The sequence below is a fragment of the Rattus rattus genome, chromosome 4, assembly GCF_011064425.1.
Source record: "Rattus rattus isolate New Zealand chromosome 4, Rrattus_CSIRO_v1, whole genome shotgun sequence".
Classification (NCBI taxonomy): domain Eukaryota; kingdom Metazoa; phylum Chordata; class Mammalia; order Rodentia; family Muridae; genus Rattus; species Rattus rattus.
In genome coordinates this window covers 128,494,195-128,510,605 of record NC_046157.1, presented here as the reverse complement: position 1 = coordinate 128,510,605, position 16,411 = coordinate 128,494,195, and the positions used below count along the sequence as shown (strand labels likewise).

Sequence of the window (16,411 nt, the reverse complement as noted above, 5' to 3'; positions counted from 1 at the left end):
ACCACTGAGAAGATCTGGGCATACTTCATGCCAGAGGTACCATGACAATGGCACCGAGGCACTCAGCATGTAGACTGCCTTCCTGGATGTCTGAGACATTGCCTTAAACCAGATGAGACAGAGGCCACTCCTAAGAAGGGACTTGGTTAGAAGGCAGTTTTAGCTCATACCTGTTACTGCTTATTGTATGAAAATGTACTGGAGAAAGATCAATATTTCTTACCTGGTAATCACTCCAAGAAAGAGGACACCATGTCATGCCAGGGCACACGTGTCTGGTTGATGGAGTCTCTTAGGAAAGAGAAACAGAAGATCTTCTGGGGATGGCTGGTAAGCATGATCTCGCTCCTCAAATCAAATCAACGACAGCCTTACACTTCACAGCTTTGCTCCACTCCCATCTGCTGCCTTTAAATCCCAGTCTAATTTCTTTCTCACACGGCCCCTGGGCTTTACCATTTATTCAGTTTAGAGCTTCACTTTGAATGTGGTACCTCAACCAGGCAAACACTGAAAGCGATCCCCTTGCCTGCCCTTCACTTCCCAGGAAGTTACTTCATTGTGTCCATCTGACATCGTACCCCCCTCCCCCTGCCTCAGGGATCTATCATAGCTGTTAGTTGTACAGTTACTTAGCACCTTCCAGGTCTCCAGCATTTGGTAGTCACTGGTGCAGTGATGCACCAGGTACACATGGCCGTTCTCTGCAGGGAGCTGCCAGACCTTGTGGAGTCTGTCAGGTGAGGCATGTGTAATCTCGTCAGGCGATGCTTTGTGCTCACCATCACAGTTCAGTCTTATGGAGGTAGCTGTTCCTTTCATTTCCAGTTTACTAAGAAAACCGAGGACTTTCCGAAGTCATAGAGGAATTGGCAGATGACGCCATCCCCTGAACCATGTTAAGTCTACATCCCCTTTCTCTCCTGAGGTAGGACCATGGGGTTGATGTGTTTGTGACTGGGATGGCAGCTCTTCTGCTGCTTTGCTGCAGTTTCTGCTCAGGGCTTCGGTTTACAGAGGGAGAGGAGGCTCTGAGGCATGACCTTAAACAAAGTATGGCCGACAGCTGGGGAAGCCAGCTGCAGAGAGAAAAATGTGGCCGGATGCTCTGAAGGTGGGTGGAATGCATGCACAGCCAGGTGACTCCCAGAAGAGGAAGCAGTGACAGACAGGCTGAGATAAGGGGCACCGTGAGGTTTAGCCCCACAGGCCTCAAACCACAGTGTGAGTCGGTACCTCAAATGCTGCAGCAGCGACCTTCATCTGGACATAAGAGTGTGTTCAGGATATACATAGCTTTCCGTTGCCCACATCATTGGATCAATTGTCCAAACAAGTTTGGTATTTTTTTTCCCCGAAGCCTAGATCAGATACATGAAAGACAAAATATCCTGAGATTAAAAAGCGCCGAGAGGTAGGACCAGGGTAGCTTGATGCTGTAGTGCTTGCACAAAGCTCAGTTAGATCTTTAGCATTGCAAAATGCAAAATAAAAAAAGATACCCAAGAGGGATTAGGGGGATGTTTGCCCGGAAACCGGGAAAGGGAATAACACTCGAAATGTAAATAAGAAATACTCAATTAAAAAAAAAAAAAAGATACCCAAAACTTTTATCTAAAACCTTGTTCAGGTGTGCACAAATGATGAATTTAGGGTTGTGAGTCTTTTCAAATCCATACCTTCTCTTGCTCCATTTTTTTCCCCTTTCTAAACCAAGGAAAGTGAGCTACTGCACTTAATATTTGAATTACAAACTTTTTCTGGTACTGTGACTTTCGAAAGCTTGTATTTCCTCTACTGCTGAATTAGACCAGTTTACAAAGTGCGTTTCCAGCCTTGCAGGCCTCTGCAGTGTGTCTACAGAGCACTTGAAACGTGGCCCGTGTGACTGACCTTCCACTGTATGTCTCCTGGTTTAAGTTTAAATAAGAAATGGGCACTTTGGTCATTTGTTTTAAAAATTAATATACTCAAAATAACTTACACATGTGAGTCTGTTATATTCCATGGCAAATATTGTGAGCTATAAGCACATCTAATAGTTGAACTGGAAAGTGCTATTGAGTATAAAACAAAGATAAAATGAAAGCGAAATATCCATTCCACGTTCAAATGACAACACTTTAGATACATTAAGTTCAAAGACTGTATTATCAAAATTAACTGAATTTATTTTTTAAACATAGGTAGTAGAACACTTAGAATTACTAATGTGAATGGTATTTCTTTGAAATGGCTTTGGACGTTCTCCCCAATAAATTGTAGGTGGTTGGATTAGCATAATGGCTCTAGTTCATCATGAATTGTGTCACAGTTTGAGGAAGACTCCTGAATCATCCTGAGTCACTGTTCTTAACTAAAGAGACTTGCCCTAATTTTGCTAACAGGGTATAGGAGAGCCAGGGGTTTCTGGTACAGTACTTTGGTTTGAGGGGCTGACCCATTTGTGATGTGCACAGTCCGTGGATAAAGGCTCTCTGATGTCTTCATCTGACATCTGAGAGTGACATCCTGTCCTTCAGAGAGGGGATGTCTGTCAAGGCCCTTTCTCCATCCAGCATGAGTTTCTCTGTTTTGAGGAGGTTTATGTCATACTCTACAAAAACAGTTGACTCTTCTTATGTCTGGCTATCTTCAGTCTGGCCACAAATGCCTAGAGTATTTGGCTGTGGACAGGTTTGCTGGCTAATTTTATGTCATCTTGACACAAGCTGGAGTCATTATGGAAGAGAGAGCCTCAACTGAGGAAAAAGCTCCCACCAGGTTGGCCTGTGGTACATCTCCTTGATTGATGATTGATGTGGGAGGGCCCAGATCACCTTGGGTTGTGCCACCCCCAGACAGGTAGTCCTGGGCAATATAAGAGAGCAGGCTGAGCAAACCATGAGAGAGCAAGCTAGTAAGAAGTATTCCTCAATGGCTTTTCCATCAGCTTCTGCTTCCAGGTTCCTGCATCGAGTTCTTGCCTTGCCTTTCATCAGTGATGGACTATGATACAGAAGTATAAGATAAAATAAACCCTTTCCTCCCCAAGTTGCTTCTGGTCATGGTGTTTTATAACAGTAACAGAAACCTTATGACAATTAACTGTTTTTTCCCCTTTCTATATGGATTGAACTCTAAGCCCTCGATATATAAATACTGGCAGGAAGTCTAGGCATTCATTTTAAGGAGGATGTGGCAAGAGTTAGAGTTGGCAGCCTTCTCTGTGCAGAACACCATCTTCCTCTCCATCTGGAGACATTCAACATGATATCATTGAGAATCACTTTCTCTGGTCAGTATGTGATGGTTGGTCTGATTGGACTGGGAAAGGTCACCTATCTTTATGGTGGGCATGGTGGCATGATCAGAGTAGATTGATGAACTTTTCTGGCATAAGGAACAGAAAGGACCACCTGTTCCTAGCAGCATGTGAGTTATAAGCTATTTAAGTGTTCATTTGCAAGGGCTGCCTGGATAAATAGCTCAAATAGCCAAAACTGGCCTTCCTACAGTTTAGAATCCTGGGTTAAGGTGTTAGACTGAGGGTCTTCTGAAGGAACTCTGCTCAGCTCACAGATGGCCACCTTCTTATAGTATGTTACATGGTGGTCCCCAGGTTTGTGCTGTGACCTATCTTCTTCTAATCAGGACACCAGTCATATTGTATTAAGACCTCATACGTCCTTATCTTACTTTAACTGCCCATTTAAAGGTCGTATCTCCAAATATAGTCTGTATTGGATGATTTTGTGTGTTAACTTGACACAAGTTAAAGTCATCAGAGAGGAAGGCGCTTCAGTTGAGGAAATGCCTCCATAAGATCCAGTTGTAAGCATTTTCTCAATTAGTGATCAATGGGGAAAGGCCCCAGCCCATCCTCACAATGATGAACTGTACATCTGGTATTATAAATAAAATAAATCTCTTTCTTCCATAAGTTGCTTAGGGCAGCTGTCAGGATATTTTAGCACAGCCACAGAAATGAGTCTGGAACAGGAGCATTCAAGTAGCACATAGGTCAATGTCTGTCATGTATCAGTGAACACCAGGTGATCGTGCTGGAAGCAACAATGAATTTTATTGCTGGAGAAGGCAACCTGCATACAAAATTAAGCTTAAATTAAAATTAAAATAAAATAAACTTAAATTAAAATTAAATGACTGCTTAAAATCTGGTGACAAGAAGGAGGTGGTGGTGGTGGTGGCAGAGAAATGACTCGTTGGTTAAGAGCACTTGCTGCTTTTGTAGAGGACCAGAGTTCAGTTTCCAGTACCCACATCAGGTAGTTGATGACATCTAACTCCAGCTCCAGGTAGGTGTCAGGGCAACACCTTTGGCCTCCTCTGGCACACTCACTCATACGCACATACTCCTCACATACAAATAACTAAAAGGTTTTTAAAAATATGCTGGCAATGGGCTGGGGAGCTGTCTTGGTAAAAATGCTAACCACACCACCAACGGGACCTCAGCCCAGATTTCCATGTAGAAAGCTGTGCACAGGTGCCTGCTCCTGAGTCCGGTGCTGGGGAAGTGGATACAGGTGCATGGATCCATGGAAGTCACTGCTCAGCAGGCCACGCTGGAGACTGTCTCAAAAACTAACGTCTGGCCACCACACACACATACCCAGATGTGCACTACCCCACATAAACACACAAACAACACACCATCTATACACAAAAGCTGGCAATCAAGGAATTGTTTAAATTAAAAAGGTACAGTTACACACATGGATACACCAAAAAAACACCAGCAGGAACCCCAAGAGGGTAGGCTCAGCCTCGGTGCTGAGACTTTGGGATGCAGCTCCTGTTTCCGGAAGAAAATATGAAAACAGTCTCATTGGTTTGTGGACACCACACAAATCTATTTCAATAGGTGAGTTTTTTTCCACCTTAACATTTATTCTTCCCTGGCCAAAGGGATGCAATATTCTGCATTTGACAATGCTTAAAGAATCGATACATTCTATGAGGCCTGTCTAAATAACAACAGACAGACCTCATGAACTGGCTCTGATACTTCAAATGCATGTGTCTTGGGACATATACTGCTTGGAAGAGCAAGCAGCAAATGGCTTAAGGAATCTTGGTTAAATGTGACAGAAGAAGAACATAAAACTGTTGCTAAGATGTTTAAAAGCAAGAGGATTCCACTCACAGTATTTTTTTTCCCAATAGTTTTTCACACCTACTAAAAAAAGTATCCTTCAGCAATTCTAGGTTCTATGTGTATTTACTACATTTAATTATAAGTAACCTAGGATCCTATATGTATGTGAACCTACTATGTCTAGCACGAAACTTTCCATTTTTAAATTGTCTTCAATAGGTAACAACACATCTTGGGGCTGAGGGTGGAACTTGGTGGTGGAACCCAGTGGTGGAACCCTTGCTTAGCATGTGAAAGCCTCTCACACTGCTTAAAAGAGAAAAAAGTTTGCAGCAATGCACATTGAGCGGATACAGCTTTTCATTCTCTCCCTTAGCACAGTAAACTAGCAATTAGTTTGTCTTTGGACTTTCCTACAGTGCCTTGATCCAGTGTCCCAAGACACCCAGCTGTAGATACCAGGATCGGTAAATTCTGGAGTCCTTTTATGGTTCCAAGAATTCATAGCAAACTGGAATGTCGACTTGTAGGGTAGGTTCAGGTAGTAAGGAAGAGGACAAGAAAGATTTAAAACAGTCTTTGATCATCACAAGTCAAACAGCCCAGACGTCTCCTGCTTCTTTCATCTCCTGTGTCCCGGAGCCACTCTGAAGGTGGGAAAGGAAGAAAAAGTCGCGCTCGGACCCTGCCTGCACCCTGTCCAGTCCTAGACTACGTCCAGCCCCCAAAGTCTTCAGGCGTCCGGCAACTCCGCCAGGGCCCCGCCCACTTCCCCCGCTGCGGCCGGTCCGCACCGCACGCGCCGCCGGCCGGCGCCCCGCCCCGCTCCCACGTGACAACCCCACCCTCCATGATCGCTCCGATTGGCTCTCCGGCCCCAGCGGGCGGAGTCTAACGAAGTACAGTGTCCCAGACGCCGCTGCACTTTTCAAACCTCAACTGTAAGAAGCGTCGGTCAGCGTCTGTGCGGTCGCCGCCGGGAGTCTCCTCACAGGGGCCTGGCTGACGGCGACCAGCCGCTGTGGGGAAGAGTGCGAGGTGAGCCTGTGTAGCCGCGGCCCCGTCGGAGGGAGGGCAGAGCCTGCGGCGGCGTAGAACTGCGGTCGAGCGGTCGGTGTAGGAGCGCGGGGGACCCTGTGGCGAGCCCGAAGGCCAGAGCCGGCGTCCGGAGCGCGGTTGTGTCCGATAGCCTCCGCGGCCGGCGTCTGGACGTGGTCCTCGGAGTGGCTCCCGAACTCGCGTGCTGTGGGCGCGGGACGCCTTCACGTCGGGGCGGGTGGAAGCTCGGGTCAGCAGCCCAGAGAAACTTTGCGGCCATCGCGTGGGCCGCTGTCAGTCCCAGCGTGGGGAGCCACAGCTGTTTCTGGGACTTTTTTTTGACTTTCCTTTAAAGCAGTGGGAATCCCTCTGTGCTTGTGACCCATCCTCAGACTAGAGAGCCACATCATGGCCACGGTTTGGATCTTCATCCTGGGCCGGCCTTACCGTGGGAAAAGCGCTTAATTTTGCTTCCCTCTCGGGATATAGATGAGTGGAAACAGTTGAAAGAAACTTCACGGCCAGCTGGTGGCTAGTGTCTGTGGCTTGCGTTGGAACTAGAGTCACGCTGGCTTCAGCTTGCAAGTTGGAATTAAGAAATACTTCTGAAAGCCTAGGAATTTCAATCATACTCAATCATTAGCTCGGTGTATGACATTCGCTGAGTGTTTGGATGACGTCATGTTTACATCCCTGGCACGGATAATGCCGCAGGTTTGATACCGCGTGGACTTTTTAAGTTTTCAAGTCTAGGAGTGAGACTGTTCCTTGGGCAGCAAGGTCTGCAGAGATAACGAGGCAAGTGGAGGCATATGAAACATGGAATTTTGAACTCAAGGAGCACAGTTTTATTACAGAGAGATATATAAACTCACTTTCTCATTGGTGCAGTCTTCACGGTGAGATGCCCAGAAATGGTTTTCAACAGTTTTATAAAAATTGAATCACATTGCTTTAAAATTGTGTATATTAAAAGAAAACTAGTTCATAGAAATAGTGACCAAATTTTAGACCTGTCTTTTCTCCCAATCTTCTTTGATATTGATTTAATTTTTGGTAGTTTTAATACTTCAAGTAATTGGGTTTTTTTTTTTTTTTTTTTTTTTTTTTTTTTTTTTTTTTTTTTGGTTCTTTTTTTGAGCTGGGGATCAACCCAGGGCCTTGCGCTTCCTAGGCAAGCGCTCTACCACTGAGCTAAATCCCCAACTGGTTTTTTTTTTGTTTTTGTTTTTGTTTTTGTTTTTTGAGATACATACATTTTAGATAATTTTCTGGAATGAAGGTTTACTATTAAAGTACATTTACTTACATGACAGTATGTTTATGTTAGAAAAGTAAAATCTTTTTTGTATGTGGGTAGAATGGTAATAGTTTTTCTTGGATTTTTTTTTTTTTTAAGTAAGAAATTAGTTTCAGGAGATGACTCCGCTGGGAAAGGTTTTTGCCACCAACTCAAATGTCCTGATCCCCAGGACCTACATGGTAGAAAGAGAAAACCTATGCTTACAGCTTGTCCTCTGACCTCTCAACTTGCATGTAATAAAATATTAAGCAAAAAAGAAATGACATTTTGGTTAAGGTAGAAGTGACATTTTAGTAGAGACTTTATAAATTGTAGTTTCTCTAGACAATGTAGTGTTTAATGGCAGATACTTTTAATTTCATTTTTAAGTTTGTACTGACAATGAACAGCTTATGGGTGTTAAATGAACTTATAACCGTGTTTTCAATGCTTTGCTTTGTAGCTGCTTGACAGTTATAAGGAAGGATTCTCTGTTAAAATCTCCCAGCTTTTTAGAGACTCAGTTTAAAACTAAATTTTCTCAAGATATGATGATATATTATAATGCTTATTTCCTGTGTCTAAAATTCTTCCTGCGTCTTGACATTTGCTCTACAGTTGAGCCATATTGAGTCTTGCTTACCAGTTTAAAGGATTTTTGTCTTTTGAGACAGGGTCTCACTATATAGACTTAGCTTTGAACTCAAGAGATCTGCCTGGCTCTGCCTCCTGAGTGCTGGAATTAAAGGCCCACACTACCAGCTCAGTTTCAATTATTTGTTTATTCATATGGCAGTGTTGGGGATTGAACCTATGCCTCACGCTTGCAGGGTTGATATGCTACCAAAAGAGCTAGTTTATATTTTCTATACCAGACTATTTAAAAAAAGATGTGTTTTTGAACGGAGTTCAAGACAGAGAAATATCCTTTTCAATTATCTCGTGCATATTAATGAGCCCCCTTTTCAAATATTTATACATGATGTATTTTGATTGATCATTTTGCTTTTTCCAACTAGCCCAAAAGAGGATGTACTTTAGGCATTGAGAAATTTTAATAGTAAAATAGTAGTTCCTTTTTTAACCCTTTAAGAATTAGATTCCAGTTGACATTGTAACAGTTACTGAACAGACATTATTTCAGAGGTGCTATTAGTAAAGGGTATGATAATTTACTTTACACCAGAAAGCCAATTTTCCATCTGATGAGTGATGAGCTCTGTGTAATGGTTGGCCGGCCATTATTTCCGGTTTTCAACATCTTCTCTTCCTACTTCACAATTACAGGATCTATTTCTTTTTCTGAAGGTGGGAGGGGATGGCATCAGGCCTTACTGTCTTGGCCCAGTGTCAGGCTAAGGTTCCTTGCCTGGCCGTAACCCTGCTGTAATCTATACTCCAATAGTTGGACTAGAGTCAGTTGGCGTCCTATTGTGATTTTTAGGGAATTAAATTACTGGATTTTGCTTGCTGTTCAGTATTTAAAAACAAACATAACAATACAGTGCTGTGGGTAGAGTACATAGACCATAGAAGTCATTTGTCAACACCAATGTTGTCTTCCAGTCCCTGGCCAACTAAAACACATCCTTCTTGAACAGGCAGAAAGTTCTTGTTTCTTATAGATGCTAGATAAGTAAACTTTCAGTTTATCTGTTTCCTAGCACAGCTCAATCTTGTGGATGCCCACATTCATATTCATATTTCTTGGCTGCCATAATAATTCACATTTACTTCATGAAAGTCTAGATTTGTCAGTCTTTGGATAGGACAAGTATGTGGCTTTCAGGATGTTCTTAGCTAACATAGATATTTACAGGAAAACAAGTGGTCATCTAGTTTTGAACAGATAGAGCAAACTAAATGTTTCCCTTTTTTAAATCTTACATTATAATAGAGGATAAAATTTTTTTCACATTTCTGAATTATGTGAGTACCTTGTTTTAAAAAGTTCTGTAAGAGCAGTTTTAAATATTTCTTATTTAGCCAACCACTGAAATAAGCAGAGACTGTTGAAAGTTTCAGTATTGCAATTTCAAGATGAATCTCAGTTCAGCTAGTTCCTTCAGATGTACCTAAAAAGGCAATTTACTGTGTTTTATCATTTATAGCATTTTGTTCAAACATTTTTAATTCTTACTAGGTACACCATGCTGAGTTGCTTAAGCTCAAGTAAAAGATTATTGTCCTTTAGACACAAAATATGACTGTAATCTAATGTTAAATTTTCGGGTAAATTGGTATGTCAAGAGTTCTCTAGTTCGAAGCATAAAGAAAAGACATTTAAGTCAACCTGTGGGTTTGAGGCAAGGCTTCCTGGGGCAGAGCATGAATAAGAAACAGCCATTTAAGGAAAGGTAGAAAGGATGTTTCAGGCAGAGAGGTAAAGCAAAGAAGTGGAGATAAAATAAGAGATTGAATTGTGACAGGAAATGGAGCTGATGTATACTCATCTTCCGGGGTCTTTGTGTGCCATGCTACAAAGGATTTTAAGTTTTAGTTCCTGGGGCTAGGAATCAAAGCAGGCAACTTACTTGTAAATGCTTTACTGTATTTTGTAATTTCTACTTTCATAGGCTTTCTCATTTGATAACCCTGAGTAACTTTTGAATGGAGCTACTAGAGATTTAGAAAGACGTTTATTTGGTTTTCATAACACTTGCGTTCTCCATTCAATAATAGGCACAGATCAAATATAAGATTTTGTTCTCTTCCTTCCTTTACTGATCCATATCTGAATTCTCATTGTAATTGTAATAGAAATTAATGAAAAAATTGGAAAAAGCATGACACCATACTAGTGTAAGATTAAAATCTTACTTGTATCTTATGTCATGCATGTATGCCTTCTATAATTGTGTGTCTATAATTGTTTACAAACACAAATTCAGTAAGTCCTTTGAGATATTTTTATTGGGAGGTGGGGCTGGAGAGATGGCTCAGTGGTTAAGAGCACAGACTGCTCTTCCAGATGTCCTGAGTTCAAATCCCAGCAACTACATGGTGGCTCACAACCATCTGTAATGGAATCCAATGCCCTCTTCTGGTGTGTCTGAGGACAGCTACAGTGTACTCACATATATAAAATTAAAAAAAAAAAGATATTTTTATTGGTTTAGTTTGATAAAAATATAAAGCGATTTCAAATTAAGATACATTGGTAATTTCTGAATTTAGAATAAGTTATATTCTTGTTTAGAATTGGTTAGAACTATGAATTGTAGAGGAGAAGATCTGCATATTGTTTATTTGAAGCAAGAGAATTGGTGTGTAATTTTAAGGCATTCAAGGAGATACAGAGAACTGATTGGTAGCCCTCGTGTGTCTTACATGACAGCAACCCATTTGTAAAGACTTTGGTGGACAGAGGTGACATTTGGTCCATTATCTACAGAATTGACCAGAGGAGGAGAAATGGGACAATACCTAGACTGACAACTTGTTTAAGTGTAGTAAATAGATAAAGACAAACAAGAAAGCTGTATGGATTCCTAAACAGCTTCTGATACAGGTATATTAGCAGTAGGTAGATGTGCCTAACTACTGTGAAATGGCTTTTTCTAAGGCAAAGCTTGTATTCTGGAGATGCAGAGCCATAATGAAATGAGTTGTATCATCAGAACTCACTTTTGTATTTAAATATATTAGAGGAATTTGCAGTTGCTCCACATTGTTTTTGGATACGTCTGTTGTCATACAAGTCTCCATGGCATATTCATTCCTGATAATGGCCATCAAGTTCATATGAGTATTATAGACTTTGTTAGGGTATAAAGTTAACACATGCCAACGCCCCAAGGAAAGTCCTGGAAGTGAGCTGATAAGAACTGGTTTAGACTATCATTATGCATTTCACTAGCTTTTACTTAAAAAAATTAAGTTCCTTCTCTCTTCGTGTGACTAAACAACAGGCTTTGCCAAGCTGAATTCTAATTAGTATACCCGTACATCACATTTTAGACTCTTTTGGAAGGTCCCAGTACAAATCTGGGCTTTTCTCAACACTCACTGTGTACGTACATGCATATCTACATACATGTGTATATATAATTATTCTCTGAAAATTTCATTTGTGTATGCAATGTATCTTAATCATATTCATTGCCTACCCTCTTCCTCTGTCTTCTCTTAGAACGTCATCACATCTCCCTCCTAGCTTCATGTCCTTATTTATTTAATCTCCGAGTGCTGATGGTACTGCTCAGATATACTAGTTAGGTCATCCACATGGGGAGTCTACTAGCAGCCACACTGTTCCTCCTCCCTAATAGTCAGCGACTACTTAGAACACTACAGCTAGGGGTAGGGCTATGGAAACTCCTCTTCCATGCAGGAACTTTTAAGGGTTTGATCTGTGCAGGTAACAGCTGTGAGCTGATGTGCAAGGTCAGGTCTTGCCTAAAGTACAGCATTTCATAGCTCTGCTCCCTGTCCTCCAGCTCTTGTGTTCTCTCCAATGTGTTCCCCCAGAAAAATATTTTAAGTTACTCTTACTTATTATGAGTTAAAACTAAGTTTATTAAAAATGCTAAGTATTTTTCTATGTGACTGTAAATAATGTAATGATTTTAATTTAGTGTATAGCCTGAAGTTGTAAATGGTCTTTGCATGAGATCTGACCTATGATCTGGATAATAAAGACCATCAGCTATATGTAAATGCAAAGAAAAAATTGAGGCCTTGAAAAATCTACCCAATGATGGCTGCTGGACTTCAGACAAAGTAATTTCTGTAAAGGAAAGTAGATAGGTTGGACGCTTTTGTTCTTGCAAATGAGGAAGAGTTTGCATTTTTCTGGCCACATATTCACAGCCATTTTCTATCATAAGGAAGACTTTATCAGTTGTTTTATTATATATTCATATTATTTTAGGTTTTAAGTATTCAGTTTTAGGAGATGACATGCCAATAATCACAGCTGATTATTGATTATTGAAGTGTAATGCTTTAAGTTTAGATAAGCTAGTAATAAGAAATTCTAATTACCATAATTTCACTGGGGATGACTACTGCTAATATTTTACTGTAATTTTCCAATATTCTGTTGACTTTTATAGTCTACCCAGATTTACTATTTATAAACTTTTATGTCTTTACTTTCATACTTAATGAGTTAATCTTTGAAAGTGCAACTTTCTTGATTATGTTAATATGTTGGGTTTTAGAGTTTATGAATTCAACAGGTTTTTGGAGTGTTTTTAAACTCATAAACCATACTTAATTAAACATAAATTTTTGATGCCATGAAAGGATCATATTGTCTCTTGAAGATTAAGAGTAGAAAATGCTTATTTATAAAATGTTTGTTAGGCCCAGTATCTATGAGAGGTAAACATCCTAGCATCTAAAATCTATATGAAAGAAAAATTAAGACTCATGAACTTGTCTCTCCGATCAATTTCAGTGTTCTTTGTTAATGAAATGTGATTGGAAGATAGCCCAGTTATATCAGTGATTAGTCCTGTCCCTTCTATCTGTAGAAAGAATAATGCAAGTGTAATCCTAAGTGTAGGTACAAAATTCTAAAATCCAAAGGTGGTGCAAAAGAGGCTTTTCCTTACTGACTGAATGTAGAAAACTATGTATGTATGTATGTATGTATGTATGTATGTATGTATGTATGTATGTATGTATGTATTGATTTTCCAGACAATACAATGTGACAAAGGAAACAATATCTTAAGAACTAAGAAGGTATGAAAAAGTTAACTGAACACAGGGTGAAGGCGTAGGCCTATAATCCTAGCACTGGAGAGATAGCGTTATAACCAGTTCAAGGTCAGCTTGGATTACACAGAGTTCTAGGACTGGACTGCATAGTGAGACCCTTAAAAAAATACAGACAGCTATTGAAAATGTTTGGCTATTTTTTTTTTTTGCCAATGTTTTCACATGTCATCCATTTGTTTTTATGTCTCTTTTTTTCTTATAAGAACACTAATCATAGTGGATTAGGGCCCTACCTTAATGGTCTCTTTTTAATTTTGTCACCACCTTAAAAGCCCTTATCTGAAAAGCTGTTACAGTGTGAGTTACTGGGTTTAATATTTCACTTAATAGATACAAGGAAGATGTAGTTTGGCCTATAATAATAACTGTTAGGATTTGAATATATTTTGTCCTTCAGACTTGTGTTGAATTCCCTTTGTGAGGTTCTTTACTGTAGTCCTGGCAGATCCCACACATTCTGTATTTCAGGCTGGCCTCACAATCTTAGCAGTCCTGCCTAAGTCTTCACACTGCTTTAGCCTTCTGAAGGCTGGATTATAGGTGTATATGCCACCAAACCAGCCATTGTGAGCTGTTAAGAGAGTGAGGTTAGAACTCCTATGGTGATTCCTACTGGCTTTATGAAAGGAGGGTAAGGAACCAGACATGTGCACACACGCTTTGTCTCTAGCCATGTGATGTTGTGATACTCTCCAGGAAGAAGGCCACCATCATCTGAGGCTCCTTGCCTTTGTCCTTCAGCACTGTGAGCCAAAATCAGTACATTTCATTATTGATAAATAGCCTGCCTTGGGAATTCCAATATAGCAACCGAAACTGGGTGACACAGTGGGGAACTTAAACTCTGTATGGGCCTCGTAGCTGTAATGAACAGTAAATGTAATTCACACAGGAGCATTTCTGCTCAACTGCCCCACCCCCCCTTGGAATTCTTAGATTCCTAGAGATGTATCCCAAACTACCTAGAGAAGTGTTTTGTCCCAGGACCAAAGGTTATAGAGAAATAATTTACAGATTTGAAAATCAAAATTTAGAACAGAATGCACTGCCTGATACTAGTTGGCATTTGAATGTAGCAAATTTTAAACAAACAAAAACAGTTGTTCTCAGCAGGAGGTGAGGAGGGGGATGTGGCTACAGGAACAGAGGGTTATTATGGGAGAGTCCTAGTGAATAATTCCTGATCACTCATAGGCAGATGTGGCTGAGAGTCTACCATAATTACACAGATTCGGTTAATACCAAATAGTGATTTGATACTAAAACTGGTTACAGAAAGTACCAAAAGTTTCAGACTATGAACTTCAGATATGGATTTGACTCTGGTTTGGTAATTTATGATCAGTCACTGACCCAGCAAAATAGAGTTTTCATGAGTACCACGCTTAGCACTGGGATTTGCCGAGGGAAGAACTGTTAAGGAGTAGGGGGGTTTCTGGATTTACTTTTGGAAAGTAGCCAATCCATGAGCAAGTTCTAATTCTTGACTTACATGGGACAGGAATATAATTCACGAAATGTGAATTTGCCAACAAGTTTCTGGACATGTGAAGTTAAAACAAATAGTCTTTGCATTACTATATTAAATTCCATAGGTGTGTGAAAGCTGTAACCTAAAAGAATAAAATAACAATAAAAATGATACTGCATTCCACTTGCATCTTAACTATTTCTTACTGCTTTCATAGCAGTTGCTTTTTAAAATGAAGTCAGTAGCTTTGCTTAGGTGCCATAGAGGAGGGGATACCATTTTATGTCTCTATGTGCTTCTGGTGCTTTCTGCTTATGAATAGAATAAGCTCCTTATATCAGCACATCTCTGTTGTTCTAGCTTAATACTATATTTGGAGTTGTATAAGTAGTGCACATCCTGCCTGAGATAATGTCTCTTTTTCTCAGTTACATTTAAGTTCCATCTTCTCTCTTCCTGTCTCTTCCTTTAACTAGGTGAAAGTCAGTGCCTAGAGAAGCAGGCCTGGTAGTCATCAACATGTCTCGGAGGAGATTTGATTGCCGAAGTATCTCAGGCTTGCTAACTACAACCCCTCAAACGCCGATGAAAACAGAGAATTTTAATAATTTCTATACGCTTACCCCGAAAGAACTTGGGAGGTAAGGAAACTTTGACATGTGTGCTGTCTAAATTCAGTTTTATCTTATAAAACTTGGAACTGTTATTTCTTAGCTAAGCAGAACATCAAGACTGTGGAGGGTTCCTATCAATCACCCCACCTAGCTCCAGAGTTCATTTTCTTTCTGCATCTGCGTCTGTAAATGGGAAGGGACAGCTCAGGCTGCCAGGTCCCTACCTGGGCTCTGCCATTGATTACATGTGTGACTTCAGTTACATTACAGCACCTCTTAGTGCCAGTGTTTCATCTGAAAAAGAGATGAGAATAATTGCATTTAATTTATGTAGATATTTTTTAGGGTTAAATTACTTAATATTTGTAAAGGACTTAATACAGCGTTATACATTTTGGTTTAATACATTTTTTAAATTCCTAGCTACTGTGTCTATCTAAAAGAGAAAGACATACTACTTTTTTTTTTTTTTTTTTTTTTTTTGGGAACTGAGGACCGAACCCAAGGCCTTGTGCTTGCTAGGCCTAAATCCTCAACCCCAAGACATACTTCTTTATTCTACATGTACATACTCTCATAAATTAAGAACATTTAACTCATGTCTCATATCACAGTTTTATATCATCAGAATTGATGTTCTGTACTAGTAGAAGCCTGTATGAATTCCGCCTTGTCTTAATCAAGTACACATTTCTTATGGCCAGGCATGCCCTTGACACTGAGTACTATAGTAATTTTCATTCAGTATGTATGAGAATTAGAAAACCCTGTGCTAAGTTACTTATCTGCTGTGTGTCTTCTTAGGTTTAAAGTAAGTATGGTTATAAAGAGTTAGGTCATATTTTTTGTGTGTGTGTGGAGGCAAATGTTTGACTTATGCCCCAGTGGTTTACAAAGTGTTTTGTATTGGTGGATGGACAAAAAAAAATCCCAGTATGATTAGTTTTTATATTAAAATCTCAGTGGAATCTCAAATTGGCTGGACTATGAAAGTTAATTCTTTGCTGTGTCTTATGTTTTAGGTAGAGGCAAGTCCTGGCTTTTTTCCTTTTTTCAGATGTTTCGTATAGCCCCTTTTTCATAACGTAGAGATGAAACCATGTTACATAGAATATTTTGTTTCCTGCTCCACTAATCTCTCCTTCATAAATAGACATGGCTTTCTTTTGGTAGCT

At 40.1% G+C, this 16,411-nt stretch overlaps 1 protein-coding gene across 1 annotated transcript in view; it reads left to right on the top strand.

Annotated features, from left to right (window-relative positions):
- Nucleotides 1–6,020: 6,020 nt before the first annotated feature.
- The window catches only part of Stk17b (serine/threonine kinase 17b), a 30,711-nt gene continuing 20,320 nt past the window's right edge, over nt 6,021–16,411 (top strand). Inside the window, exons 1-2 of the mRNA XM_032901103.1 lie at nt 6,021–6,139; nt 15,099–15,263. Coding sequence (XP_032756994.1) covers nt 15,142–15,263 — 122 coding nt within the window. The 5' untranslated portion in view covers nt 6,021–6,139; nt 15,099–15,141. The remainder of the gene's footprint in view (nt 6,140–15,098; nt 15,264–16,411) is intronic.